Source organism: Rhinolophus ferrumequinum, chromosome 19 (genome assembly GCF_004115265.2).
Source record: "Rhinolophus ferrumequinum isolate MPI-CBG mRhiFer1 chromosome 19, mRhiFer1_v1.p, whole genome shotgun sequence".
NCBI lineage: Eukaryota > Metazoa > Chordata > Mammalia > Chiroptera > Rhinolophidae > Rhinolophus > Rhinolophus ferrumequinum.
In genome coordinates this window covers 3,089,741-3,117,546 of record NC_046302.1, presented here as the reverse complement: position 1 = coordinate 3,117,546, position 27,806 = coordinate 3,089,741, and the positions used below count along the sequence as shown (strand labels likewise).

Genomic DNA, 27,806 nt, shown 5'->3' with positions numbered 1-27,806 from the left:
CTCCCCTCCCGCCCCCACCTCGCCTCAGAGCTGTGAGAAGTGCTGTTCTACTACGGTGCCAGCAACTCCTGGTAGCTGCTGCCACACTTAGGCCAGCAGCCTGGGGCCTCCTACACTTGAGGGACTAGCCCACATTGCTGCCCTTCCCTGTCAGCTCATTTTCTGATGACAGTGGCATTCCTGGGACATGTCGAACTGCCAGGAAGGCAGCCATGGGTTTCACAGAGATCTCTGGGCCTGGGTTTAGAAATAGAAGTTCAAGTCCGGGGTCCACTGTGAACCCCAAGACAAAGGTAGGCCCTACGGACCTCACCTCCTCCACCTGCCCTGGGGACAGTGGAGTGGGGAAGGGTCTGAGGCTGCCAGAGGTGTGATGTGGGCTCTGGACAGTGGACTTCAGGTATACATAGAAGATCCAGAGGCCAGGACAAGGCCAGTCTGGTTGTCATTCATTCAAGCAGCCTCTGTTTATGGAGCACGCCCTCTGTCCAGGCATTGCTCTCCCTGCCAGGAACTGCTCTACTTCAGTGGTTCTGTTTGCTCCCCACCAGCAGCAGCACCTGGGAACTTTAGAAATGCAGATTCTCAGCCCCCTATCCAGACCTAGTGGGCCAGAAACCCTGGGCGTGGGGCCCTGCAATCTATGTTTTAACAGGTCCCATGAAAGCTAAAATTTGAGAACCACTGCTCATGGTCAATTTGCCAATAGATCACGTCATCAAATTCTCCAAGTTTATTTGTTCACCAAAGACTTGTCTTAAGGAAAACTCTTGAATCTTTCCAATGAATGTATTCTTTTTAGGAGCATTTTAAACACTTCATTTTATTGAAACCAAGGGTCATGGAAACATTCATTCTTATAAATATATTCTTTTCTCATATGTTCCCTAATTCTTGAAGATATTCTTCTTATGAATATAAAATATTCTTATGAACTCAAGAATACGAGGTGTGATCAAAAGACAGGGTGAATGTTTAAATAAAAAATTTATTACAGTAAAAGACACATTACCATTAATCCCCCTCAAAATACGCCCCCTCGCTTCAAACACACTTATCCCATCATTCTTGCCACTTTCTGAAGCAGTTCTGGAAGTCCTCTTTCGTGTCTTTACCTCATCCTCCCTCGTGACAATGCTTCATGTCACACATCGCTTCTGGTACGGCAATTTCTGTCAAATAAAAACACTACAGTGTGTCCTCATCCATCTTATTCGCCAGATCTGGTACCTTGTGACTTATAGCTCTTCCCCAAAGTCAAAATGACCATGAAAGGAAAATGTTTTGAATTGATTCAGAACATCGTGGCAGCCACGACAGCGTAACTAAAGACACTCATGAAAGAGGACTTCCAGAACTGCTTCAGAAAGTGTCAAGAACAATGGGATAAGTGTGTTTGAAGCGAGGAGGAGTATTTTGAGGGGGATTAATGGCAATGTGTCTTTAACTGTAATACATTTTTTAAAATGTAAACATTCACCATATTTTTTTTATCACACCTCATACATTAAGATAGCCATTGGATATATTTAAATTGTAAACTAGACTCACATAAACTGTTCTTGGATATATTCTTTTTTATGATCAATGTTTTTATTTCTTTTCATTGAGATATAATTCTCATTCCATAAAATTCACTATTTTAAAGTGTACAACTCTGGTTTTTAGCATATGCAAAAGTTGTGCGATACTACACACATCTATACATGGTCTAGTATAATTCCAGACCATTAGCCATTATCAGTCTCTCCCCATTTTCCCAGTGCCCACCCACTCCCAGCCCCTGGCAACCACTAATCTATTATACTTTGTGTCTCTAAGAATTTGACTACTCTAGGTATTCGCATAAGTGGAATTATACAACGGTTTTCTTTTTGTGACTAGTTTATTTGACTTAGCATCATGTCCTTAAGGTTCATCCATGTTGTAGCATGTCAGAATTTCCTTCCTTTTCAAGGCTGAATCATATTCCACTGTCTGTATAGATGACATTTTATCATTCATCTGTTGATGGACACTTGGGTCACTTCCACATTTCAGCTGTTGTGAATACTGCTGCTATGAACGTGGGTGTACAAATATCTCTTTGAGACCTGCTTTCAATCCTTTTGGTTATATAACCAGAAGTGGAATTGCTGGGTCATATGATAATTCTCTTCTTAATTTTTTGAGTAACCTCCATACTGTTTTCCACAGTGGCTGTATCATTTTACATTCCCATCAACGCTGCACAAGAGTTCCAAATTCTCTGCATCCTTGCCAACACATGTTGTTTTCTGTTCTTTTGACAGAAGCCATAGCTATGGCATGAGGTGGTATCTTATTATAGTTTTGACTTGTATTTCCATAATTATTAGTGATGTTGAACATCCTTTCATGTGCTTATTGGCCATTTGTATATATTCTTTGGATAAATGTCTATTCAATTCCTTTGCCCAGTTTTGAATTGGGTTGTTTTTAGATTGTTGAGTTTTAAGAGTTCTCTATATATTCCTTATTAGATATGTGATTTGCAAGTATCTTCTATTCTGTGGGTTGCCTTTTTACTCTGTGGATAGTGTCTTTTGATGCACAAAATTTTTAAATTTTCATGAAGCCCAATTTATCTGTTTTTCCTTTGTTACCTGTGCTTTTGGTGTCATATCCAAGAAATTGTTCCCAAATCCAATATCCTGAAGATTTTTTTCCTATGTTTTTGTCTACAAGTACTATTGTTTTAGGTCTTACATTTAGGTCTTCAATCCATTTTATTTTTTGTGTATGATGCTAGGTAAGGGTCCAACTTCATTCTTTTGTGTGTGGATATCCAGTTTCCCCAGCACCATTTGTTGAAAAGACTGTCCTTACTCCATTACATGGTCTTGGTACTGTTGTCAGAAATCATATACACGTGAGACTTTATTTCTAGGCTCTCTATTCTATTCCATTGGTGGGTATGCCTGTCTTTTTTTTTTTTTGCCAGTACCACACTGTTTTGTTCACTGTAGCTTTGTAGTAAGTTTTGAAAGCAGAAGGCATGAGTCCTCTAATTTTGTTCTTTTTCTTTTGGCTATTTGGGGTCTCTTGAGATTCCATATGAATTTTAGGATGGGTTTTTCTATTTCTGCACAAAATGTCATTGGGATTTTGATAGAGATTGCACTGAATCTGTAGATCATTTTGGTAGTATTGGTGTTTAACAATATTAAGTATTCTGCTCCATGAACATGGGATGTGTTTCCATTTACATCTTCTTTCCAAAATGTTTTGCACTTTTCATTGTACTGGTCTTTCATCTCCTTGGTGACACTTATTCCTAAGTATTTTTTTTGATCCTATTTTTGTAATTTCCTTTTCAGTTCATTGCTTGTATATATAAATACAACTGATTTTTGTGTGTTTTGTATCCTGCTACTTTGGTGAACTCTATTCTCACATTTTTTTTGTGTGTGGAATCTTTATGGTTTTCTACATATAAGATCATATAATCTGCAAACAGAGATCATCTTACTACTTTCTTTCCAGTTTGGATACCTTTTATTTCTTTTCCTTGCATAATTGCTCTGATTTGAATTGCCAGTATTATGTTGAATAGAAGTGGTGAAACTAAGCATCCTTACCATATATTCCTGACCTTAGAGGAAAAGCTTTCAATCTTTCATCATTAATTCTGATGTCTGATATTAAGGTTTTTAAAATATGACTTTTATTATGTTGATATAATTTCCTTCTGTTCCTTGTTTTTTTTAAGTTTTTGTTTGTTTGTTTTTCATGAAAGCATGTTGGATTTTGTCAGATGTTTTCTGGCATCAATTAAGATGATCTTGTGCTTTCTCCCCATCATTCTGTTAATGTGGTGTACTACATTGATTGATTTTCATATGTTGAACCATCTTTGCATTCCAGGAATAAATCCCACTTGGTCATGATGTGTAATCTTTTTATTATGCTGCTGAATTCGGTTTTGATATTTTGTGGAGGATTTTTACATCAATATTCATAGTGATTTGGGTCTGTAGTTTTCTTGTAGTGTCTTTGTCTGGCTTCTAAAATCAGGGTTATCCTGGCCTGAGAGAATGAATTAAGAAGTGCTCCTTCCTCTTTAATTTTTGTAAAAGTTTGAGAAGGACTAGTATTAGTTTTTCTTTAAATATTTGATAGAGTTCCCAGTGAAGCCATCATGTCTAGGGCTTTTATTTGTCAGGAGATTTTTTATTATGATTCAATCTGCTTACTAGTTATAGGTCTATATAGGTTTTCCATTTCCTTGTGGTTTAATCTTGGTATGTTTTGTGTTTCTAGAAATTTGTCCATTTCATTTAGATTATCCAACTTGTTAATATATAATTATTCACAGTACTCTCTTATAATCCTTTTTATTTCTGTAGCGTCAGTAGTAACAACCCCACTTTCATTTATGATTTTTGTAATTTGAGTCTTCTTTTATTCTTATTCCATCTAACTAAAGGTTTGCCAATTTTGTTGATCTTTCTGAAGAGCCAACTTTTGGTTTCATTAATTTTTCTCTATTTTATTTATATTTGCTCTTTATAAGTTCCTTTCGTTTGCTTTGGGTTTATTTTTTTTTTCAATTTTTTATAGTTCCTTAAGTTGTAAAGTTAGTTGTTGATTTGAGGTCTTTCTTGTTTTTTAATGTAAGCATTTATAGCTATAAATTTTCTCCTTAGCACTGCTTTTGCTATGTACCGTAAGTTTTGGATGTTGTGTCTTCATTTTCATTTTTCTCTAAGTATTTTCGATTTCCTTTATGATTTCTTCTTTGATCCGTTGGTAGTTTAAAAGTGTGTTCTTTAATTTCCACAAATGTATTAATTTTCCAGTTTTCCTTCTGTTATTGATTTCTAACTTTATCCCCTTGTAGTCAGAGAAGATATTTTATATAATACATATCTTTTTAAATCTATTGAGACTAAATTTGTGGCCTATCATATTGTCTATTCTGGAAAATGTCCAATGTGCACTTGGGAAAATGTGTATACCGGTGTTGTTGAGTAGACTGTTCTGTATATGTTTGTTCGATCTAGGTGGTCTGTTGTGTTGTGTAAGTCCTCTGTTTCCTTACTCATCTCCTGTTTAGTTGCTCTGTCCATTATTGTGATTAGTGTATTGAAGTCTCCAACTATTATTGTAGAACTGTCTGTTTCTCCCTTCCATTCTATCAGTTTTTGCTTCATATATTTTGATGGTCTGACATTAAGTAAGAAATGTTTCTATTTGTTCTATCTTCTTGCTGTATTGAACCTTTAAAAAATATATACTGTTGTTTTTATCTTGTAATTTTAAAAATTTAAAATCTATTTTGTCTGACATTAGTATAGCCAATGTTGCTCTCCTTTGGTTACTATTTGCATGGAATATCTTTTTTCATCCTTTCACTTTCAGTCAGTTTGTGTCACTGAAGTTCAACTGAGTCTCTTATAGACAGCATGTAGAGTTGAGTCTTGTATTTTTATCCATCCTGCCTATTTCTGATTGGAGAGTTAAATCCATTTACATTTAAAGTAATTACTGATAAGGAGGAAATCTGTCATTTTGCTGTTTGTTTTCTATATGCCTTATAGCTTTTTTGTCCCTTATTTCCTGTATTACTGTCTATTTTTGTGTTTAGTCAACTTTTTTGTGGGGGAAGGAAGGGGAACAGGACTTTATTGGGGAACAGTGGGTACTTCCAGGATTTTTTCCAAGTCAAGTTGTTGTCCTTTCAATCTTAGTTGCGGAGGGCACAGCTCAGCTCCAGGTCCAGTTGCCATTGTTAGTTACAGTGGGCACAGCCCACCATCCCATGTGGGAGTCGAGGAGTTGAACCGGCAACCTTGTGGTTGAGAGCCCGAGCTCCAACTGAGCCATCTGGCACTGGCCCGTGTGGGAATTGAACTGGCAGTCTTCAGCGTTGAAAGCATGGAGCTCCAACTGCCTGAGCCACCGGGCTGGCCCTTAGTCAACTTTTCTGGAGTGAAATATTTCAGTTCATTTATCATTTCCCTTTGTGTATATTCTACAACTATTTTCTTTGTGGTTACCATGGAGATTACATTTAATATGCTAAAATGATAACACTCTAATTGAATTTATACCAGCTTAACATCAATAACATACAAAAACTCCACTCTTCTACAGCTCTGTCCCCACCCCTTTTTGGTTGCTGATGCTACCTGATTACATCTTTTTACATTGTGTGCCCAAATATATAAACTAACGATTCTTTTAAACGTGGTAGTCTCTTCAATTTGTGTGAAACAAGATTTGGAGTTACAATAGTACTAGCATTTAGACTACTTAAAAAAATTAGTCTCTTAAATCATATAGAAAACAAAAAAGTGCAGTTATAAGCCATTGTTACAAATACTAGCTTTTATAATTGCCCATGTATTTACCTTTATTGAGATCTTTATTTCTCTATATGGCTTCAAGTTACTGTCTAGTGTCCTTTCATTTCACACTGCAGGACTCTGCTGAGCATTTCTTGCAGGGCAGGTGTAATAGTAACATACTCCCTCAGCTTTTGTTTATCTGGGAATGTCTTACTTCCTCCCCTTCTTTTAAAAGGCAATTTTGCCAGCCAAAGGATTCTTTTTTTCCCCTCTTCCCCTCTCCCTCCCAACTCCAAGTCAAGCCATTGTTCTCAATCTAGCTGTAGAGGGCGCAGCTCACTGGTCCGTGGGAATCAAACCTGCGACCTTGGTGTTAGGAGCACAGCGCTCCAACCACCTGAGCCACCCGGCCACCCCAACCAGCTATAGGATTCTTGGTTGACACTTATTTTTCAGCACTTTGAATACATCTGCCCACTGTCTGCTGGCCTCCAAAGTTTCTGATGAGGAACCTGCACATAATCTTATTGAGGATCCCGTATTTGTGGTGAGTCGCTTCTCTATTGCTTCTTTCAAGGTTCTCTCTTTGTCTTGGTCTTTTGAAAGTTTGATTATAATGTGTCTTGGTGTGGGGTTTTGAAATCAATTAACTTGGGAGATCCTTATACTTCTTGGATGTTTTATTCATGTCTTTCATGAAATTTGAGAAGTTTTCAGCTATTATTTCTTTAAATGCTTTCTCTGCCCCTTTCTCTCTTTCTTCTCTTCCTGGGATTCCCCAAATGAGTGTGTTGATCCATTTGATGTTGTCCACATGTCCCTTAGGCTTTATTTACTTTTCTTCAATCTTTTTTCTTTCTGTTTCTCAGACTCAACTCAATAACATCCATTGTTCTCTCTTCAAGTTCTGTGATTCTTTCTTTTGCTTGCTCAAATCTGCCTTTGAATTTCTCTAGGGAAATTTTCATTTCAGTTACTGTGCTGTTCACTCCAGAATTTCTTTTTGGTATCTTTTAAAGTTTACTCCATTGATATCTCCATTTTGTTTATACATCATTTTCTTGACTTTCTCTACATCTTCCTTTAGTTTTTTGAACATCTTTAAGACCGTTGTTTTAAAGTTTTGTCTTATATATCTGCCATCAGATATTTTTCAGGGACAGTTTCTATTTATTTATTTATTTATTTATTTATTTATTTATTTATTTAAGTGGGCCACCCTTTCTTGTTTCTTTGTATACCTTCTGATTTTCTTGCTGTTGTTGAACACTGGACATTTGAATCTAACAATGTGGTAACTTTGGAAATCAGATTCTTCCCCTTACCCAGTGATTGCTGTTTTTTGCTTCTGTTTTTGTTTACTAGTTTTGTTTTCTGGTTGTTGTAGGCTGTCTCTGTGCCTAGAGTCAGACTGAAGTGTAAATTTAATGTATTTTTAGTTTTTTCTGAGCTTTTCCCTGGGCATTCACAATCATGTTCTAAATTTCCCCATATATGCAGTTCTTTTAATATTCCACTGTTTAATTCTGGCTTCCAAAAGGGAAAAAGTGAAAAATAAAAGGGGGGAGGTGCCAGTCCTTTAAGTCCCCTGGAAGTCACTTCAGCTGGAAGGGAAGGAACTTTCAACAATGTGGAGGGGTGCAAGAAGAACGGCTGCCTGCCTTTGTTTGCACCTCTGAGTTCAGAAGCAGTAATCAGCGATCAGAGCACAGATCTCCAGTATTTGGAGGACTGGGTCCTTTTCGCCCACCCCAGCTCCTGCATACTCTATGTAAACTGCTTCAGGAATATATGCTGCCTGTCATGTGGCTAGGGGTGGCAAATGGGTAGCTCGCAGTGTGCTAAGAGTTGAAATTAACTGAAATTAACTGCAATTTACCATCCCCTGGGAGCAAGCCTTCAACAGATTCCAGAATTCCAAAATAATTACATCAGATAGATTCTTCTAGTACAATAGTTGTCTAGGTGGGGAGACAAAAGTCCTGGTGCATGCTACTCCACCATCTTCCCAGAAGCCAGTATGCTTAGCTTTTAAGGAACTGCCAAACGGTGTTCCATAGCATCTGCTCTTTTACATTCTCACCATCAATGTATGATGGTTCCAATTTCTCCACATCCTTTTTTTTTTTTTATTAGTTTCAGGTGTACAAAGCAATGTGTACAAAAGTAAAATTAGACTTTTAAACCCTCATAAAATGATAACCCACCCACCCCTCCAAGCTATCCCTCTGACATCTTATATAGCTGTTACAATACCATCGACTACCTTCCCTATGTTGTACTCTACATCCCGTGACTATATATACCTATACATTTAGTTATAATTGACATTCAATATTATTCTACTTCAGCTCTTCAGGTGTATAGCGCATTGATCAGGCATCTACACAGTCTATGATGTGATCCCCCTGATAAGTCCAGTGCCCGTCTGGCACCTGATCTTTTAGAGAAAAGATCTCGATCAAGAGGAGGGAATGCTAAAAGTGAACGTCAGCATCTTGGGATGCTTAACCATGGAGCTGGGAGGACTATGGGTGGAACTGGGCCCCCTGTTGACTCTCTAGCCCTGACTTCCTATTGAACTTTGTAGTAACTTCAGGTGGAGGGATGCTAATAAATAGAACAGACATCTTGGAACCGGGTCATTATTTTTCTTCTTCACGTGGGAGTCGGTTGGAGCCCCGGGTTGGAGGTGTGCGTTTCCTGCACTGTGGTGGTGGTTTTTGTTTCTTTTTCCTTTTTTTCCTGAATGAACCATTTTTCTTGTGGATTTATCTGGAGAGTTATTTTTTGCCAGTCAACACACCTTACATGATCTTTACAACATTGTTGATTATATTCCCCATACTGTATTAACTATCAACTTATATTTCTTAATGCCTTCACCTTTTTCACCCTGCCCCCAACCCCAATCCCATTTATCACTCTGATAGATCTAGTACCTATCTGGCATCATACCTAGTTATTACAATATTGTTGACGATATTCCTTATGCTATATACTTCCCCATAACTACTGTATAATACCCAATTTGTTCTTCTTAATCCCTTCCCCTTTCACCCATCCTTAACCACTCTCCCATCTTAAAGAAGTCCCTCTAAGAGTCCTTGTAATACTGGTTTGGTGGTGATGAACTCCTTCAGCTTTTTCTTGTCTGGAAAGCTCCTTATCTGTCCTTCAATTCTAAATGACAGCCTTGCTGGGTAGAGCAATCTTGGTTGCATGTCATTGCTTTTCATCACTTGGAATATTTCCTGCCACTCGCTTCTTGCGTGCAAAGTTTCTGTTGAGAAATCAGCTGACAGTCTTATGGGGGCTCCCTTGTAGGTAACTAACTGCTTTTCTCCTGCTGATTTAAGATTCTCTCTTTGTATTTAACCTTTGGCATTTTAATTATGATGTGTCTTGGTGTTGGCCTCTTTGGGTTTGTCTTCTTTGGGACTCTCTGTGATTCCAGGGCTTGTATGTCCATTTTCTTAACCAGGTTAGAGAAGTTTTCTGTCATTATTTCTTCAAATAGGTTTTCAATTCCTTGCTCTCTCTCTTTATTCTGGTACCCCTATAATGAGAATGTTGGTATGCTTGATATTGTCTGGAGGCCCGTTAAACTCTCCTCAATTTTTTGGATTCGTTTTTCTTTTTGCTGTTCTGGTTGGGTGTTTTCTGCTACCTTATCTTCTACATCGCTGGTTGGACCCTCTGCTTCATATAATCTGTTGATTCCCTGTAATATATTCTTCGTTTTCATTATTGTATCCTTTGTTTCTGACGGGTTCTTTTTTATGGTTTCCATCTCCATTTGTATGAGATTATTGAGCATTTTTTTTAAATTAAACTTTATTCGGGTGACAACTGTTAGGAAAGTTACATAGATTTCAGGTGGACAATTCTGTAATACATCATCTATAAATCACATTGTGTGTTCACCACCCAGAGTCAGTTCTCTTTCCATCCCCATATATTTGATCCTCTTTACCCTCATCTGCCACTCCCCTTCCCTTTTACCCTCTGGTAACCACTAAACTATTGTTTGTGTCTATGAGTTTTTGTTTCTTCTTTTGTTTGTCTTATTCTTTTGTTGTTTTCAGTTTTATATACCACCTATCAGTGAAATCATATGGTTCTCGACTTTTTCTGTCTGACTTATTTTGCTTAGCATAATAACCTCAAGATCAATTCATGTTGTCGCAAATGGTACTATTTCATCTTTTCATATGGCAGAATAGTATTCCATTGTGTATATATACCACAACTTCTTTATCCAATCATCTATCAAAGGACACTTTGGTTGTTTCTATGCTCAGTGAGCATTCTTATAACCAGTGTTTGGAACTCTGCGTCTGATAGATTTCTTATCTCCATTTTGCTTAGTTCTTTTTCTGGAACTTTGTTCTGTTCTTTCATTTGGGACATGTTTCTTTGTCTCCCCATTTTGGCTGCCTCCCTGTGTTTGTTTCTATGTATTAGGTAGGGCTGTTATGTCTTCCAGTCTTAGTAGAGTGGTCTTATGTAGTAGGTATGCTGTGGGGTTCAGTGGCGCAGTCTTTCTGGTCACCTGAGCCAGTGCTCCAGGTGCATCCCTTGTGTGGGTTGTGTGTGCCCTCTTCTGGTAGTTGAGCCTTGGTTGATAACTGCAAATGTGAGGGACTGACCCTTGGGCTCACTGGTTGTGAGAAATGGCCTTGACTACAGTGGAACAGTTATTGCACAGGGGCTGATCCTACAGAGCAGGATCTGCCTCAGCAGGACTCTGGTGCCTGCCCAACCAGCCTCTTGGGTGTGTCATACTTGGAGATGGCTAAGTGATGTTCCAGCTCATTTTGATGCTGACCAACGGGGGTGGCTGCCTCAGGACCACCTTGGAGGAGATCTGCTGTAGGTCTACTTCAGCCACAACCCCTGCCCCACCTGAGGCCACCTGGTGGGAGCCAGAAAGAAATCTGCAGATTTCTGCTGCCTGTGCTGTGCTTGGATATGCCTTGAGAGGCCAAGCTGTGAAGCAAGGACGGCTGCCACCAGTGCCGGCTTAGGGCTGCTCAGCCAGAGGTACAGGACATGCTCAAGCCAGATGCAGCTTGTCTGGGTTCTGCGAACCTTTGAGAGATCCTAGGAAAGTGCAGCTTGAGCCAAGGCAAGCATTCTGCAAGAAAAAGTCACTGAAAACAGCCTGGGTGTGTCTGAAAGTTGGGTAGGGCCGGTCTCAAATTGCCAGGGCATGGCGAACTAACTGCTGAGACTCAGAAATGTTGGCCTCCTGTGTTTGCCTGCGAGAAAGGGGAGGTCTCAACAAAAAAACAATGGCCTCCACCAGCTCCCCCCATCCAGGAGAAATCTGCCTCCCCAGCCCCATCCCAAGCCAGACAACTCAATTCCCCACCATTTGTCCCTGCCACCTTTCCAGCTGCTGCCCCAGTGCTGGATCTCAGAGCAAGTGATTCCACTGGTGGGTAAGGCCACACGCAGTCCATTTAAGAGTAGCGCCTGTGAGTGCAGCTGCACTGTCTCACTCAGTCACAATCTCTGATGTTTTTCACAACCAAAAATTATGGGGACTTCTCTCCCCAGCACTGGAACCCTGGGCTGGGGTAGGGCTGGTATCTCTCACTCCTTTAGGAGATGGAGGGACCCCCACAGCTGAAATAGCCTTCCCGATCTTTAATGGTCCCACGCGGGTGTGGGACCAGCCCGTGCCACATCTCTGACCTTCCTACCAGTCAGGAAGTGGCTTCTTCTCCAAGTCCTTAGTTGAAAGGCTTTAGTTAAGCTTGATTTTAGGTGATTCTCAATAATGGTTGTTTTGTAGATTAGTTGTAATTTTTATGTGGTTGTGAGAGAAGGTAAACACAGTTTACCTATTGTGCATCTTGGTTGTCTTCCCAATTCCCTGTCTCTCTTTTTTATTACAGCCATCCTAGTGGGTGAGAAGTCATATCTCATTGAGGTTTTGATTCACATTTCCCTAGTGACTAGTGATGTTGAGTATCTTTTCATTTTCTGTTAACAATTTGTATATCTTTGGAGAAATGTCTATTCATACCCTTTGCCCACTTAGAAAATTGTGTTATGCCTTTTAATGTTCAGTTCTAGGTGTTCCTTACATATTCTGGATACTAGTCCCTTATTAGATCTATGATTTTAAAATATTTTCTCCTTGTTGGTCTGTTGTCTTTCCACCTTCTTAATGATGTCATTTGAAACACGAAGGTTTTTAATGTTGTACAGTCACATCCCACATAATAGTGGTTGTCTTATGTAATAATAAAAGAGCTGAAAAATTCCTATCACCTAGTGACACTGTAGCTATCATAACATCATAGCACAATGCATTACTCATGTGTTTATGGTGATACTGGTGTAAAAAAATCCTGTGCTGCAGTTGTATAAAAGCATAGCACACACAAATATGTACAGTACATAATACTTTGATAATGATAATAAGTGACTATGTTAATGGTTTATGTATTTACTATACTATACTTTTAATCATTTTAGAGTTTACTTTTTCTACTTATAACAAAATTGCTATAAAACAAAATGCCATGTTACACTGGCAGCAGCCTCATACATCTTGTGTTTACTGCATCTCTTGTTTGCCTCATTTCTCTTATGCTTGATTTAATCTCATGTTGTTTTGTATAGTAACATGCTGTACAGGCTTGTAGCCTAGGAGTAATAGGCTATATCATACAGCCTAGATGGTAGTAGCCTATACCATCTAGGTTTGTGTAAGTGCACACTATGATATTTCCACAATGATGAAATCACTTAATGATGCATTTTTTAAAATTTATTGGGGTGACAATTGTTAGTAAAATTACATAGATTTCAGGTGTACAATTCTGTATTACATCATCTATAAATCCCATTGTGTGTTCACCACCCGGAGTCAGTTCTCCTTCCATCACCATATATTTGATCCCCCTTACCCTCATCTCCCACCCCCCACCCCTCTTACCCTCTGGTAACCACTAAATTATTGTCTGTGTCTATGAGTTCTTTGTTTTTTTTCTTAGACGTTTATCATTTATATCCCTCACACTGTGGACCCCCCGCCCCCCATCCACTATCTCTCTGACATCGCACCGAGCCATCCCATTTCCACTATCTCCACTCCCAATGCTGTACTCTGCCTCTTGTAAATGTATACATACCAATATATACATATATATATATATATATATATATATATATATATATATATATATATAATATTATAGTTGGCATTCATTATTATTCAGCTTCAGGTGTACAGTGCAGTGATCAGGCATCTACATCTTCCCTGAGATGGTCTCCCAAATGGGACACATGTCTATCGGACACCCTACAAAATCTTTACAACATTATTGATTACGTTCCCCAGATTAATTTTCAAAACCCCGTGGCCATCTTGTGGTTACTGATTGTTTTCTAATCCCCTCACCTTCCCCCTTACCCCCACCCCCCGCTGCCCATCTAGCAACCCTCAATTTTTCCTCTATGTCTCCAAAATTGTTTGTGATTAGTTCATTCGCTTATTCTTTTCTTTAGATTCCACATATAAGTGAGATCATATGGTATTTGTCTTTCTCTGTCTGACTTATTTCACTTAACATAATGTTCTCTAGGTTCATCCATGTTGTTGCAAATGGTAAGATTTCTTTCTTCTTTATGGCTGCGTAATACTCCATAGTATAAATGTACCACATTTTCTTAATCCAGTCATCTTCCGATGGGCATTTCGGTTGTTTCCATGTCTTGGCTATTGTGTATAGTGCTGCAATAAACATAGGAGTGCATAAAGATTTTTGAATTAGAGTTTTGGATTTCTCCGGATAGATACCTAGGAGTGGAATTACTGGATCATAGGGTAGGTCCATTTTCAGAATTTTGAGATACCTCCATACTGTTTTCCATAGTGGCTGCACCAATCTGCAATCCCACCAACAGTGCACAAGCTTCCCTTTTCTCCACATCCGCGCCAGCACTTGTTTGTTGATTTATTGATGATAGCCATTTTGACTGGGGTGAGGTGGTATCTCATTGTGGTTTTTATTTGCATTTCTCTGATGATTAGTGAGGTTGAGCATTTCTTCATATGTCTGTTTGCCATCTGTATGTCCTTTTTAGAAAAATGTCTCTTCAAGTCCTCTGCCCATTTTTTAATTGGGTCATTTGTTTTTTTGGAGTTGAGTGAGTTTTTTTATAGATTTGTGATATTAATCCCTTATCAGATATATCATTGGCAAATATCTTTTCCCATTCAGTAGGATCCCTTTTTGTTTTATTGATGGTTTCCTTTACTATGAAAAAACTTTTTAGTTTGATATAACCCCACATGTTTATATTTTCTCTTACTTCCCTCACGCGAGGGGATATATCAGTAAAAATCTTACTCCGGGTAATGTCTGTGATGTTTCTTCCTATATTTTCTTCTAGGTATTTTATGGTTTCAGATCTTACATTTAAGTCTTTAAGCCATTTTGAATTTATTTTTGTATATGGTGTAAGGAGGTGGTCCAGCTTCATTTTTTTTGCATGTGTCTGTCCAGGTTTCCCAAAACCATTTATTGAAAAGACTGTCTTTACCCCATCGTACATTCTTGCTTCCATTGTCATAGATTAAATGGCCATATAGGCATGGATTTATTTCTGGACTCTCTATTCTGTTCCATTGATCTATGTGTCTGTTTTTTTGCCAGTACCATGCTGTTTTGATTACTGTAGCCTTGTAGTATACTTTGAAGTCAGGTATTGTTATACCTCCCACTTTATTCTTATTTCTCAATATTGCTGAGGCTATACGGGGTCTTTTATGGTCCCATACAAATTTTAGGATTATATGTTCTATTTCTGTGAAAAACATCGTTGGTAGTTTGATAGGAATTGCGTTGAATATGTATATTGCCTTAGGCAGTATGGACATTTTAACTGTATTAATTCTTCCTATCCATGAACATGATATGTGTTTCCATCTATTTATATCTTCTTTCATTCCTTTCTTCAGTGTCTTATAATTTTCTGAGTACAGATCTTTTACTTCTTTGGTTAAATTTATTCCCAGGTATTTAATAGTGTTTGGAGCAATTGTAAATGGGATTTTTTTTTTTAATTTCTCCTTCTGATGTTTTATTATTGGTATATACAAATGCAACTGATTTCTGAATATTAATTTTGTATCCTGCTACTTTACTAAATTCATCTATCAGCTCTAATAGCTTCTTGGTGGAGTCTTTAGGGTTCTCTATATCTAGTATCATATCATCTGCATATAATGATAATTTTACTTCCTCCTTACCAATTTGGATGCCTTTTATTTCTTTTTTCTTGTCTGATTGCTGTGGCTAGAACTTCCAGCACTATGTTGAATAGAAGTGGAGATAGTGGGCAACCTTGCCTTGTTCCTGATCTTAGGGGGAATGGTTTTAGCTTTTGCCCACTGAGTATGATGTTAGCTGGGGGTTTGTCATATATGGCCTTTATTATGTTGAGATATAATCCCTCTATTCCCACTTTCTTAAGGGTTTTTATCATAAATGGCTGTTGGATTTTATCAAATGCTTTTTCTGCATCTATTGATATGATCATGTGATTTTTATTTTTCATTTTGTTAATGTGGTGTGTCACATTAACTGATTTGCGGATGTTGAACCACCCTTGCATAGCAGGGATGAATCCCACTTGGTCATGGTGTATGATCTTTTTAATGTATTGCTGAATTCTGTTCGCTAATATTTTGTTGAGGATTTTTGCATCTATGTTCATTAGAGATATCGGCCTGTAGTTTTCTTTTTTTGTGGTGTCTTTGTCTGATTTTGGGATCAGGGTGATAGTGGCTTCGTAAAAAGTGTTTGGGAGTCTTCCCTCCTTCCGGATTTTTTGGAAGAGCTTGAGGAGAATAGGTGATAATTCTTTTTTGACCGTTTTGTAAAATTCACCTGTAAAGCCATCTGGTCCAGGGCTTTTGTTTGTTGGGAGATTGTTGATTACTGATTCAATTTCCCTGGTGGTAATCAGACTATTCAGGTTTTCTGTTTCTTCTTGAGTTAGCCTTGGAAGGTTGTACGCCTCTAGAAATTTGTCCATTTCTTCCAGATTGTCAAATTTGTTGGCATATAGTTGCTCATAGTAATTTCTTAAAACTTTTTGTATTTCTGTGGTGTCCGTTGTCACTTCTCCTCTTTCATTTCTGATTTTATTAATTTGGGTCCTTTCTCTCTTTTTTTTAATGAGTCTGGCTAAAGGTTTGTCCATTTTGTTTATCTTCTCTAAAAACCAACTCTTGGATTCATTGATCTTTTGTATTGTTTTTCTGGTTTCTATTTCATTTATTTCTGCTCTGATCTTTATTATCTCCTTCCTTGTGCTCCCTTTGGGCTTATTTTGCTGTTCTTTTTCCAGATCCCTTGAGTGTGAAGATAAACTGTTGATTAGTGATGTTTCTTGTTTCTTTAGGTAGGCCTGCAATGCTATGAATTTCCCTCTTAGGACTGCTTTCGCGGCATCCCATAGATTTTGGGTCCTCGTGTTTTCATTTTCGTTTGTCTTGAGATATCTTTTGATTTCTTTCTTGATCTCCTGCTTGACCCATTCATTATTTAGTAATAAGTTATTCAGCCTCCATGAATTGATGTGTCTTCCAGTTTTTTCCCTGTATTTCATTTCTAATTTCATAGCATTGTGATCAGAGAAGACAATTGGTATGATTTCAATTTTCTTGAATTTATCAAGACTTGTTTTGTGGCCTAACATATGGTCTATCTTGGAAAATGTTCCATGTGCGCTTGAGAAAAACGTGTATTTTGCAGCATTGGGGTGAAATGTTCTAAAAATATCGATTAAATCCAAGTGGTCCAATGTATCATTTAAGGCTGTTGTTTCCATATTGATTTTCTGTCTGGAAGACCTGTCCCTTGTTGTCAGAGGTGTGTTGAAGTCCCCTACTATGATAGTGTTACTGTTGATCTCTGTCTTTATGTCAGTCAGTACCTGTTTTATATATGTAGGTGCTCCTATGTAGGGTGCATAGATATTTACTAGGGTTATGTCCTCTTGTCGGATCGATCCCTTTATTATTATATAATGCCCATCTTTATCTTTTAATATGTGCTTCATTTTAAAGTTTATTTTGTCAGATATAAGTATTGCAACTCCAGCTTTTTTCTCATTTCCATTTGCATGAAATATCTTACTCCAGCCTTTCACTTTCAGCCTGTGTGTGTCTTTTGTTCTGAGGTGAGTCTCTTGTATACAGCATATACAAAGGTCTTGCTTTCTTATCCAGTCAGCCACCCTATGTCTCTTGATTGGAGCATTTAATCCGTTTACATTTAAAGTGACTATTGATAGGTACATAGTTATTGCCATTTTTAAATTTGTAGTTAGGTTGTTTTGATCTTTCTTCTATTTACAGAAGTCCTTTTAGTATTTCTTGCAATGCTGGCTTGGTGGTAATAATTTCCTTTAGCTTATTTTTTTCTGGAAAGCTCTTTATCTCTCCATCAACTTTAAATGATAGCCTTGCTGGATAAAGCAATCTAGGTTGTAGGCCTTTGTTTTCCATCACTTTGAGTATCTCCTGCCACTCCCTCCTAGCCTTCAATGTTTCTGTAGAAAAGTCATTTGATAGTCTTATGGGAGTTCCCTTGTATGTAACCCTCCGTCTTTCTCTTGCTGCTTTTAGGATTCTCTCTTTGTCTTTAACCTTTGACATTTTAACTATAATGTGTCTTGGTGTGGATCTGTTTGGGTTTATCCTTGTTGGAACTCTCTGCACTTCCTGGGCTTGTATGGTGGTTTCCTTCATTTGGTTGGGGAAGTTTTCGGACATTATTACTTCAAATATGTTCTCAATCCCTTGCTTCCTCTCTTCACCTTCTGGTATTCCTATGATGTGCATGTTGTTGCGCTTGATGTTATCCCAGAGGTCTCTTAAGCCATCCTCATTGTTTTTTATTCTTTTTTCTTTCTGTTGTTCCGTTTGGGTGATCTCTGCTACCTTGTCTTCTAAGTCGCTGATTCGATCCTCTGCTTCATCTAACCTGCTGGTAATTCCTTCAAGTGAGTTCTTAATTTCGGTAATTGTGTTCTTTAGTTCTAACTGGTTGTTCGTTATGATTTCTACATCCTTCTTTATGTCTTCTCTAAGCTCCTTAAACCTTCTTATCACCAGTGTTCTGAACTCTGTCTCTGAAAGGTTGGTTACCTCTGCTTCATTTGGTTCCAGTTATGGAGGTTTCTTCTGTTCTTTTATTTGGGACGTGTATCTTTGTTTCCCCATTCTGGCTGATTCTCTGTGTTTGCTTTGATGTATTAGGTAGATCCCCTAGAGTTCTTAGTTCTTGCTAGGTTATCTTATGTAGTATGTGTCCTTTATATTTGACTTGCACTACTTCATTCGTCTCCTCTGCGTGTGCTCCAAAGGTGCCTCTTGTGTTGTGTATATTGTCCTGTTCAAGAAGATCTTTAATTGCTTTTTGCTTGTGAGTAGGTGGTGTTAACTCCTAGGCTGACTCGTTGTGAGACTTGGCTCTGCCCACCGCAGGGCGTTCTGCTGCGTGAGGGTTGACCACTTAAATGTGGTTTGGCCTCTATGGGCTCTAGTGCCAGCAGAGAATTCCCTCTGGGTGTGTGACTTGTAGGTCAAACCCAGTAGTACTCTGGTTTGTTCTGGAGTTGGCCTCTGGATATGTTGAATCTTGTGCCTCTTAAGCTGGGCCCTGGTAGGGCAGTTTCAGAACAAAGCAAATCACCAAGCACAACAACAACAACAACAACAAAGAAAAAAATCAAATACATTCACATGTAAAAACACCCGATAACCCCCACTCGACAAAGGCAAAGATATCAAAGATATAAAGACAAAGCAAAACAAAACAAAGCAAAACAAAAAGCAGCGCCAGTCTTGGCTTAAGCCCACCAAGTAATGTCCAGGTTGTCTTCTGCTGTACCAAAGAGCCCCCTGCTTATTGCGCAGGCAGAGCCGTTCACCTGGTGCCCAGAGTGACTTTGGGACTGTAGATTTAAATGCGTGGGCCTGAGGGGTCTGGATGATAGTTTTACAAAGTCAGTGCAGTTTCTGCCCTTGCCTGCACATATGCGCACTGAGAGTAGCACCACCAGCCCCGTATCCAGTACTCCCTAGTCTTAGGGCACTTCTTCTGTGTGTGTGTGTATGGGGGGGGGGGGTTGTGGGCGGGAGATTTCTGAGCTGCTGAAAGCCCAGAGCTGTGTCTGTCGCTTACTGCTGATCCCTGGGAGTGCCTCCACAGTTCCACTTGCCCCGCCCTAGGCAGGCCAGAAAGGGTGGGGGCTGGTGATGGAGGGGTCTTTTCTCTCCCAGCCCAGCCGCGGGTCACCCTCTTCCCGCAGGCCAGAAAAGGTGGTGGCTGGGGGTGGAGGAGTCTCTTCTCTCCTAGCCCAGCCAAAATCACACTCTTCCCAGCCGCTTCCCTGGGTCAGGGCTGCCTGTCAGTCTTCCCAGAGCCTGAGCACTACTACAGCTCCTCTGTAATCTGACACTACTCCTCAGTTCAGGGGCCAGTTTAAGTCTCTGGAAGGGCGGGGTAGGATTAGAAGAGCGGAGGGGAGGGGCCCAGGTATGGAGTCTGTGTTCTTTGTCCGCCCCAGGGCCCACTAGCCGCCCTCCCGGCGGGAGAAATCAGCCGTGGGACGCAGGGAAAGAGCCCACCTCCTGATGTCTGTGCTCTCCGGTCCGCCCTGGGATCCCGTGCGTGCCCGGAACTGCGGGTGCCACCGCAGTTTTCACTGCTGCCGCTGCCGCCGCTGCCGGCCGGGACCCCGCCGCGGGCCCGCGAGTTTTCACTCCGCTCCCTTCCTTCCTTCCCCTGCTCGCCCAATTAGCGCACCTTCAAGTAATCCTTCCACGAGTCTCTTAGCTGTTCTGTGTGATGAGCAAAGAGTTCTTTGATGGGTTATAGGTCCCGTTTGTAATAAGATCCGGAGGAGAACTCAGAAAGTGCGCCCTGCTGCCGCCATTCCTATGACTTCATCTCAATGATGCATTTCTGAGCATGTATCCCCATCATTAAGTGGTGCATGACTGTATCCCAGTTTTTCTATGTTTTTTCTTTTGTTGCTTTTGGTGTCATATCTAAATCATTACTGATTCTAAGAGCATGGAGAATTATGTCTATGTTTTCACTAAGAATCTCATAGTTTCCGCTCTTCCATTCAGGTCTACGATCCATTTTGAGTTAGTTTTTGCATATGGTTTGAGGTGGGGGTCCGATTTAATTCTTTTTTTTTTTAATTAAAGTTTATTGGGGTGGCAATTGTTAGTAAAGTTACATAGATTTCAGGTATACAATTCTATATTGCATCATCTATAAATCCCATTGTGTGTTCACCACCCAGAGTCAGCCGATTTCATTCTTTCACATGTGGATATCCAGTTTTCTCAGCATAGTTTATTGAAAGACTATTCTTTCCCAGTTGAACTGTCTTGGAACTCTAACAAGAAATGAACTGACCAAAAATGTAAGGGTGTTTCTGAATTCTGAATTACATTTCATTGATGTATATATCTCCCCTATTCCAGCACCACATAGTCTTGATTACTGTAGTTTTGTAGTACATTGTGAAATTGGGACGTGTGAGCTCTTCAAGTTTGTTACTTTTGAAGATTATTTTAGGTTTTCTGAATCCCTTGAATTTCTACATAAATTTAAGGATCAGTTTTCAATTTATACAAAAAAAAAAAAGACAGCTGGGATTTCAATGGGGATTGCATTGAATCTGTATATTTATTTGGGGAGTATTGTAACCTTAACAATACTAAAATTCCCAATTCATGAACACAGGATGTCTTTCCATTCATTCAAGTCTTTAATTTCTTTCAGTGATGTCTTATAGTTTTCAGCGACAAGTCTTGTGCTTAAATTTATTCCCTATTATTTTATTCTTTTTGATGTCATTACAAGTGGAATTTCTTTTTAAATTTCTTATTTGGATTATTCATTACTGGTATTTAGAAATACAATTGACTAAAAATAGTAAATTGAAAAATTTTAAGTTGAACCAAATAAGTCAGGGACCATTTGTAAATACAGGATCTGTAGGTTGGTGTTTTTATCTTAGCAGTTTTGCAAAGAGCCATGTGCCTAGGGGAAAGGTAATTTTGCTAGGTACCATGAAGGAATACTGTTATTGTTGGTATGCCTTTGGGGGTGGGGTGTGAGTGGGAATGACAAATTTGTACTTTTTGTTCCTATGTACATATTGGAAGAATCCTTTCATAATAAACTAGCGACTCTACAAAAAAAATATACAATTGACTGTTGTATATTGATCACGTATTCTAAATCTATAACCTTGCTGATCTCATTTATTAGCTCTAATAATTTGTGGATTCTGTAGGGTTTTATAGATGGATGGATAGATAGATGATAGATAGATAGATATCTCATCTATGGACAGACATGGTTTTACTTCTTCCTTTCCAACTTCAATGCCTTTTGTTTCTTTTTCTTGACTAATTACCCTCGCTAGACCTTCCAGTATACTGTTGAATAGGAGTGGTGAAAGTGAGTATTATTGAGTTGTTCCTGATCTTAGAGGGAAAGCAAGTCTTTCACCATTAAATACGTTAGCAGTAGGTTTTTCCTAGATGGACTTTATTAGTTTAACAGTTTCCTATGATTTCTAGTTTTGTTAGTGTTTTCATCATGAAAGGGTATTGGATTTTGTACAATGTTTTTTTCTGCTTCGATTGATCACTATATGAGTGTTGTTTTCTTTATTCTAGTACTGTGGTGTAGTACGTTGATTGATTTTGTATGTTGAACCAACCTTGCATCCTGAAATAAATCTTACTTGGTCATCATGTATATGAGGTCTGACAATTACGTTTGCGAACTTGTTGCTAACCTTTTTTGATATCAGAGGGATTATTCATTATGAATTTGTACCAACTGGACAAACAGTTAACCAAGTTTACTATTTGGAAGTGCTGAAAAGGCTAGATGACCTGAACTTTTTGCCAACAATTCATGGTTCTTGCATCACAACAATGCACCAGCTCACACAACACTGTCTGTGAGGGAGTTTTTAGCCAGTAAACAAACATCTGTGTTGTAACACCCTCCCTAGTCACCTGATCTGGCTCCCAATTATTTCTTTCTTTACATGAAGATAAAGGAAATATTGAAAGGAAGACATTTGGATGACATTCAGGACATCAAGGGTAATATGACAACAGCTCTGGTGGCCATTCTGGAAAGAGTTCCAAAATTGCTTTGAAGGGTGGATTAGACGCTGGTGTTAGTGCATAGCTTCCCAAGGAGAGTACTTTGAAGGTGACCATAGTGATATTCAGCAATGAGATATGAAGCATTTTTTCTATGATGAGTTCACGAACTTCATTGTCCGACCTTATAAGCCTTCTTATATGTTGGATTCTATTTTCTAGTATTTTGTTGAACATTTTCCATCTTTATTCATAAGAGATATTGATCTATAGTTTTCTTGTGATGTCCTTGTCTGGTTTTGATATCAGGATAATACAGGGTAATAGGAGTTGGGAAATGTTCTCTCACCTTCTGATTTTTGTTTGTTTCTTTTTCAACAGTTTGGAGGAGATTGGTGTTAATTCTTTAAATGTTTGGTATAATTCACCAGTGTAGCCATCTGATCTTGGGCTTTTCTCTGAGGGAATTTTTATTTACTTATTTTCAATTACAATTTACATTCAATATTAGTTTCAGGTGTATAGCATAGTGGTTAGACATTTGTATAACGTAAGAAAGGATCCCCCCACTCCCAAGAAGCCTAGTACCCACCTGGCACTGTACATAGTTATTACAATATTATTGACTATATTCCCTATGCTGTACTTTACATTCCCGTGACTATTTTGTAACTGCCAATTTGTACTTTTTTTCTTCAGCTCAGACAGCAGATGATTTATTGTGTACTTTACGTTCAGCCACAACTGAGAACAGAACTAGTCCAGAATGTCTCAGGTCCTGAGCAAAGGACTGTTTTTTGTATGAGCAAGGAGGGTCTCTCAAAAGGCGATCGCCGAGATCAGATGGCGATAGATGTTCTAGATCCACTGAGAAGTTCTACACAATAGGCTTGCTGTCCAACAATTTGTACCAGTGTCCCTGGCTTCTGGCTTTCCTCATTTCTGTTCCTGTGGCTTCCACACGCTAGCAGTTTACTTGGACCTCTGCTTCATCTTTTTACTTTTGTATTTCAGCCTGCACAGTCACTTCCTCCACTTGACTCTCATGGAGTGGATGTTTCTAAGATGATGCTCAGGCTGAGAGGGAATTTGTACTTCTTAATCCCTTCAACTTTGTCATCCAGCACCCCAACTCCCTCCCATCTGGCAACAGTCAATTTGTTCTCTCTATGAGTCTGTTTCTGTTTTGTTTATTTGTTTTGTTGTTTAGATTCCACATATAATATGGTATTTGTCTTTCTGTGTGTATCTTATTTCACTCAGCATAATAGTCTCTAGGTCCATCTGTGTTGTTGCAAATGGCAAGATTTCATTCATTTTATGGCCGAGTAACATTGCATTGTATACATGTACCACTTCTTCTTTATCCATGTGTCTATTGATGGATACTTAGGTTGCTTCCCTGTCTTGGCTATTGTACCTAATACTGCAATGAACATAGGGGTGCATATGTCTTTTCAAATTAGTGTTTTGGATTTCTTTGGATAAATATCCAGGGTGGAATTGCTGGGTCATAAAGTACTTCTATTTTTAATTTTTTGAGGAATTTCCAAACAATTTTCCATAGTGGCTGCACCAATCTGCAATCCCACCAACAGTGCATGAGAGATCCCTTTTCTCCACATCCTCACCAATACTTGTTGTTTGTTGATTTATTGATGATAGCCATTCTGTAAAATTTGAGGCGATATCTCATTATGGTTAATTTGCATTTCTCTGATGATTAGTGATGTTGAGCATCTTTGCATATGTCTATTGGCCATCTGTATGTCCTCTTTGGAGAAATGTCTGCTCAGGTGCTCTGTCCAATTTTCAATTGAATTTTTTGTTTGTTTGTGTGTGTGTGTGTGTGTGTGTGTGTGTGTGTTAAGTTGCATGAGCTCCTTACAAATTTTTTATATTAACCCCTTATTGGATGTATCATTAGCAAATATCTTCTCTCATTCAGTAGGTAGTCTTTTTGTTTTATTGATGGTTTCCTTCTGTGCAAAAACTCTTTAGTTTGGTGCAGTTGTATTTGTTTATTTTTTCTTTTGTTTCCCTTGCCCAAGGAGATATAGCCAGAAAGGTATTGCTAAGAGCAATACCATGGAATCTACTGCCTATGTTTTCTTCTAGCAGTTTTGCGGTTTCAGGTTTTACATTTAAGTCTAATCCATTTTGAGTTTGCTCTTATATATGGTGTAAGAAAGTTATCCACTTTCATTCCTTTGCATGTGTCTGTCCAGTTTTCACGACCCCATTTATTCAATAGACTGTCATCACTCTATTGTATATTCTTGTCTTCTTTGTCATAGATTGGCCATCTAGGTGTGATATATTTCTGAGTTCTCTATTCTGTTTCATTGATCTATGTGTCTCTTTTTATGCCAGTACCATGCTGTTTTGATTACTATGGCTTTGTAGTATTGTTTGATATCAAGTAGTGTGATGCCTCCACTTTGTTCTTCTTTCTCAAGGCTGCTGTGATTATTCGAGGTCTTTTATGGTTCCATATAAATTTTAGGATTATTTATTTTAGTTCTGTGAAAAATACCATTGGTATTTTGTTTGAGATTACATTGAATCTATAGATTGCTTTGGGTAGTATGGACATTTTAACTATGTTAATTCTTCCTATGCATGAACATGGTATATGCTTCCATTTGTATCTTCTTCAATTTCTTTCCTCATTGTCTTATAATTTTCCAAGTACAGGTCTTTTACCTCTGGTTAAATTTATTCCTAGGTATTTTTTTTAGTAACACAATTGTAAATGGGATTGTTTTCTTAATTTCTCTTTCTGATAGTTTGTTACTGGTGTATAAAAATACAACTGATTTCTGAATGTTATCTTTGTATCCTACTTTACTTAATTCGTTTTTCATTTCTAATAATTTTTTTGGTTGAATCTCTAGGGTTCTCTCTATATAGTATCATGTTATCTGCAAATAATGTTTTACATCTTCCTTTCCAATTTGTATGCATTATTATTTCTTTTTCTTGTCCAATTGTTGTGGCTAGGACTTCCAAAACAATGTTGAATAAAAGTGGTGAAAGTGGACATCCCTATCTTGTTCCTGATCTTAAAGAAAACACTTTTAGCTGTTCACCATTGAGTATGATGTTAGCAGTGGATTTGTCATGTATGGCCTTTGTTATGTTGAGATAAGTTCCCTCTATTCCCACTTTGCTAAGAATATCTATCTGTCTATCTATCTATCCATCCATTCATCCATCCATCCATCTATCTATATGTGGTCTGACAATGAAGTTCGTGAATTTGCTGCAACGATGTTGCTAACCTTTTTTTTTTTATATATCAGAGGGATTATTCATTATGAATTTGTACCAACTGGACAAACAGTTAACCAAGTTTACTACTTGGAACTGCTGAAAGGATGCGTGAAAAAGTTAGATGACCTGAACTTTTTGCCAATAGTTCATGGTTCTTGCATCACAACAATGCACCAGCTCACATGGCACTGTCTGTGAGGGAGTTTTTAGCCAGTAAACAAATACTGCATTGGAACAACCTCCCTACTCACCTATCTAGCTCCCAATGACTTCTTTATTTACCAGAAGATAAAGGAAATATTGAAAGGAAGACATTTGGATGACATTCAGGACATCAAGGGTAATATGACGACAGCTATGATGGCCATTCCAGAAAGAGTTCCAGAATTGCTTTGAAGGGTGCTGGCATCAGTGCATCGTTTCCCAAGGGGAGTACTGAGAAGGTGACCATAGTGATGTTCAGCAATGAGATATGTAGCACTTTTTCTAGGATGAACTTAATTGTGTGTTTGTGTATGTGTGTGTGTGTGTGTGTGTGTGTGTGTATGTATATGTATAATAGATGTTTAATTTTGTCAATTGCTTTTTCTACTTTTTTTGATACGATCATACGATTTTTATCTTTCGTTTTGTTTATGTGGTGTATCACGTTGATTTGTGGATATTGAACCAATCTTGCATCTCAGGTGTGTATTATCCCACTTGATAATGGTGTATGATCTTTTAAAAGTATTGCTGAATTGAGTTTGCTAATACTTTGTTGAGGATTTTTTGTATCTATGTTCATCAGGAATATTGGCCTATAATTTGTTTGTGGTTTTTTTTCTGTAGTGTCTTTGGTTTTGGAATCATGATAATGCTGACCTCATAAAATGAGCTTGTGGGTCTTCTCTCCTCTTGACTTTTTAAAAATAATTTGAAAAGAATACACGTTAATTCTTCTTTAATTGTTTGGTAAAATTCACCTGTGAAGCCATCTCATCCAGTTTTTTGATTACTGATTTGAGTTTTTTTTGTTAGTAGTTATAGGTCTGTTTAGATTTTCTGTTTCTTCTTGATTCAGTTTTGGAAGACTGTATGTTTCTAGAAATTTATCCATTTCTTCCAGGTTGCCCAGTTTGTTGGCATATAATTTTTCATCGTATTTTTTTAAATAATTTTTTGTATTTCTGTAGTCAGTTATTATTTCTCCTCTCTCATTTCTGATTTTATTTATTTGGCTCCTCTCTCTTTTTTTCTTGATGAGGTTGCTTAAAGGTTTATCAATTTTGTTTATCTATTTAAAGAACCAGCTCTTGGTTTCATTGATTTTTTTTTGTATTTTTTTTATACTCTTTCATTTTTTTTTTTCTGCTCTGGTCTTTATTATTTCTTCCTTCTACTCATTTTGGTCTTTGATTATTATCCTTTTTCTAGTTCCTTTAAGTGTAAGGTTAGATTGTTTATTTGAGATTTTTCTTGTTTCTTGAGCTAGGCTTGTATTGCTAAGAATTTCCCTCTTAGAACTGCTTCCATTGTGTCCCATAGATTTTGGGTCATTGTGTTTTCATTTTAACTTGTCTCAAGGTTTTCTTTTGATTTCTTCCATGATCTCATTGTTAACACATTCATTGTTTAGTATCATGTTATTTAGCCTCCATATGTTTGTGTTTTTTCAAAAAAAACAGGTAAACTTGGTTGTACTTTTTTTGTTGTTGTTGTTACATAAATTAACGCATTTATTATATAGCAAGGTTTCAATTGTGGAGCTTCTACTGTACTGGTCTTTCAATTCCTTCAGTCTTCTGATGGCAGACTTTACTGTGACAGCAGAAGTGGTGTTGTAGGTCCAGGCACCACCAGCTACTGTTTTCATGCAAGAACCACAGTGCCAGATCGCCACAGCTCGTCTCTTCATCTTGGTTTTGCCACAGAAGGAGCAAGTGTACTTGGCGTGCTGGCTGATTTCAATTTTCTTCATTTTCCTGAGGGAGGCGCCATAACGGGTCCCGTATTTACCGTCGATTCCGATCTTCTTCGCGCATTTAGCCATGTCG

At 38.3% G+C, this 27,806-nt stretch overlaps 2 protein-coding genes across 3 annotated transcripts in view; one reads left to right on the top strand and one right to left on the bottom strand.

Annotated features, from left to right (window-relative positions):
* The window catches only part of CHST13 (carbohydrate sulfotransferase 13), a 45,524-nt gene that overhangs the window by 7,681 nt on the left and 10,037 nt on the right, over positions 1 to 27,806 (top strand). The window lies entirely within an intron of this gene.
* LOC117038650 (uncharacterized) lies at positions 125 to 27,806 on the bottom strand. Its single transcript, XM_033135559.1, has 2 exons — positions 27,454 to 27,806; positions 125 to 327 (listed from the first exon to the last, which is right to left on the bottom strand). The coding sequence occupies exons 1-2, from the start codon at positions 27,800 to 27,802 to the stop codon at positions 125 to 127; spliced, it is 552 nt and encodes a 183-aa protein (XP_032991450.1). The 5' UTR covers positions 27,803 to 27,806.

Coding starts and splice junctions, on each gene's coding strand:
- LOC117038650 (XM_033135559.1), bottom strand. CDS start 27,802: ATGGCTAAATGCGCGAAGAAGATCGGAATCGACGGTAAATACGGGACC. Junction 328..27,453: donor TAACAACAACAACAAAAAAA/GTACAACCAAGT, acceptor CACTGTCCCCAG/GGCAGGTGGAGGAGGTGAGG.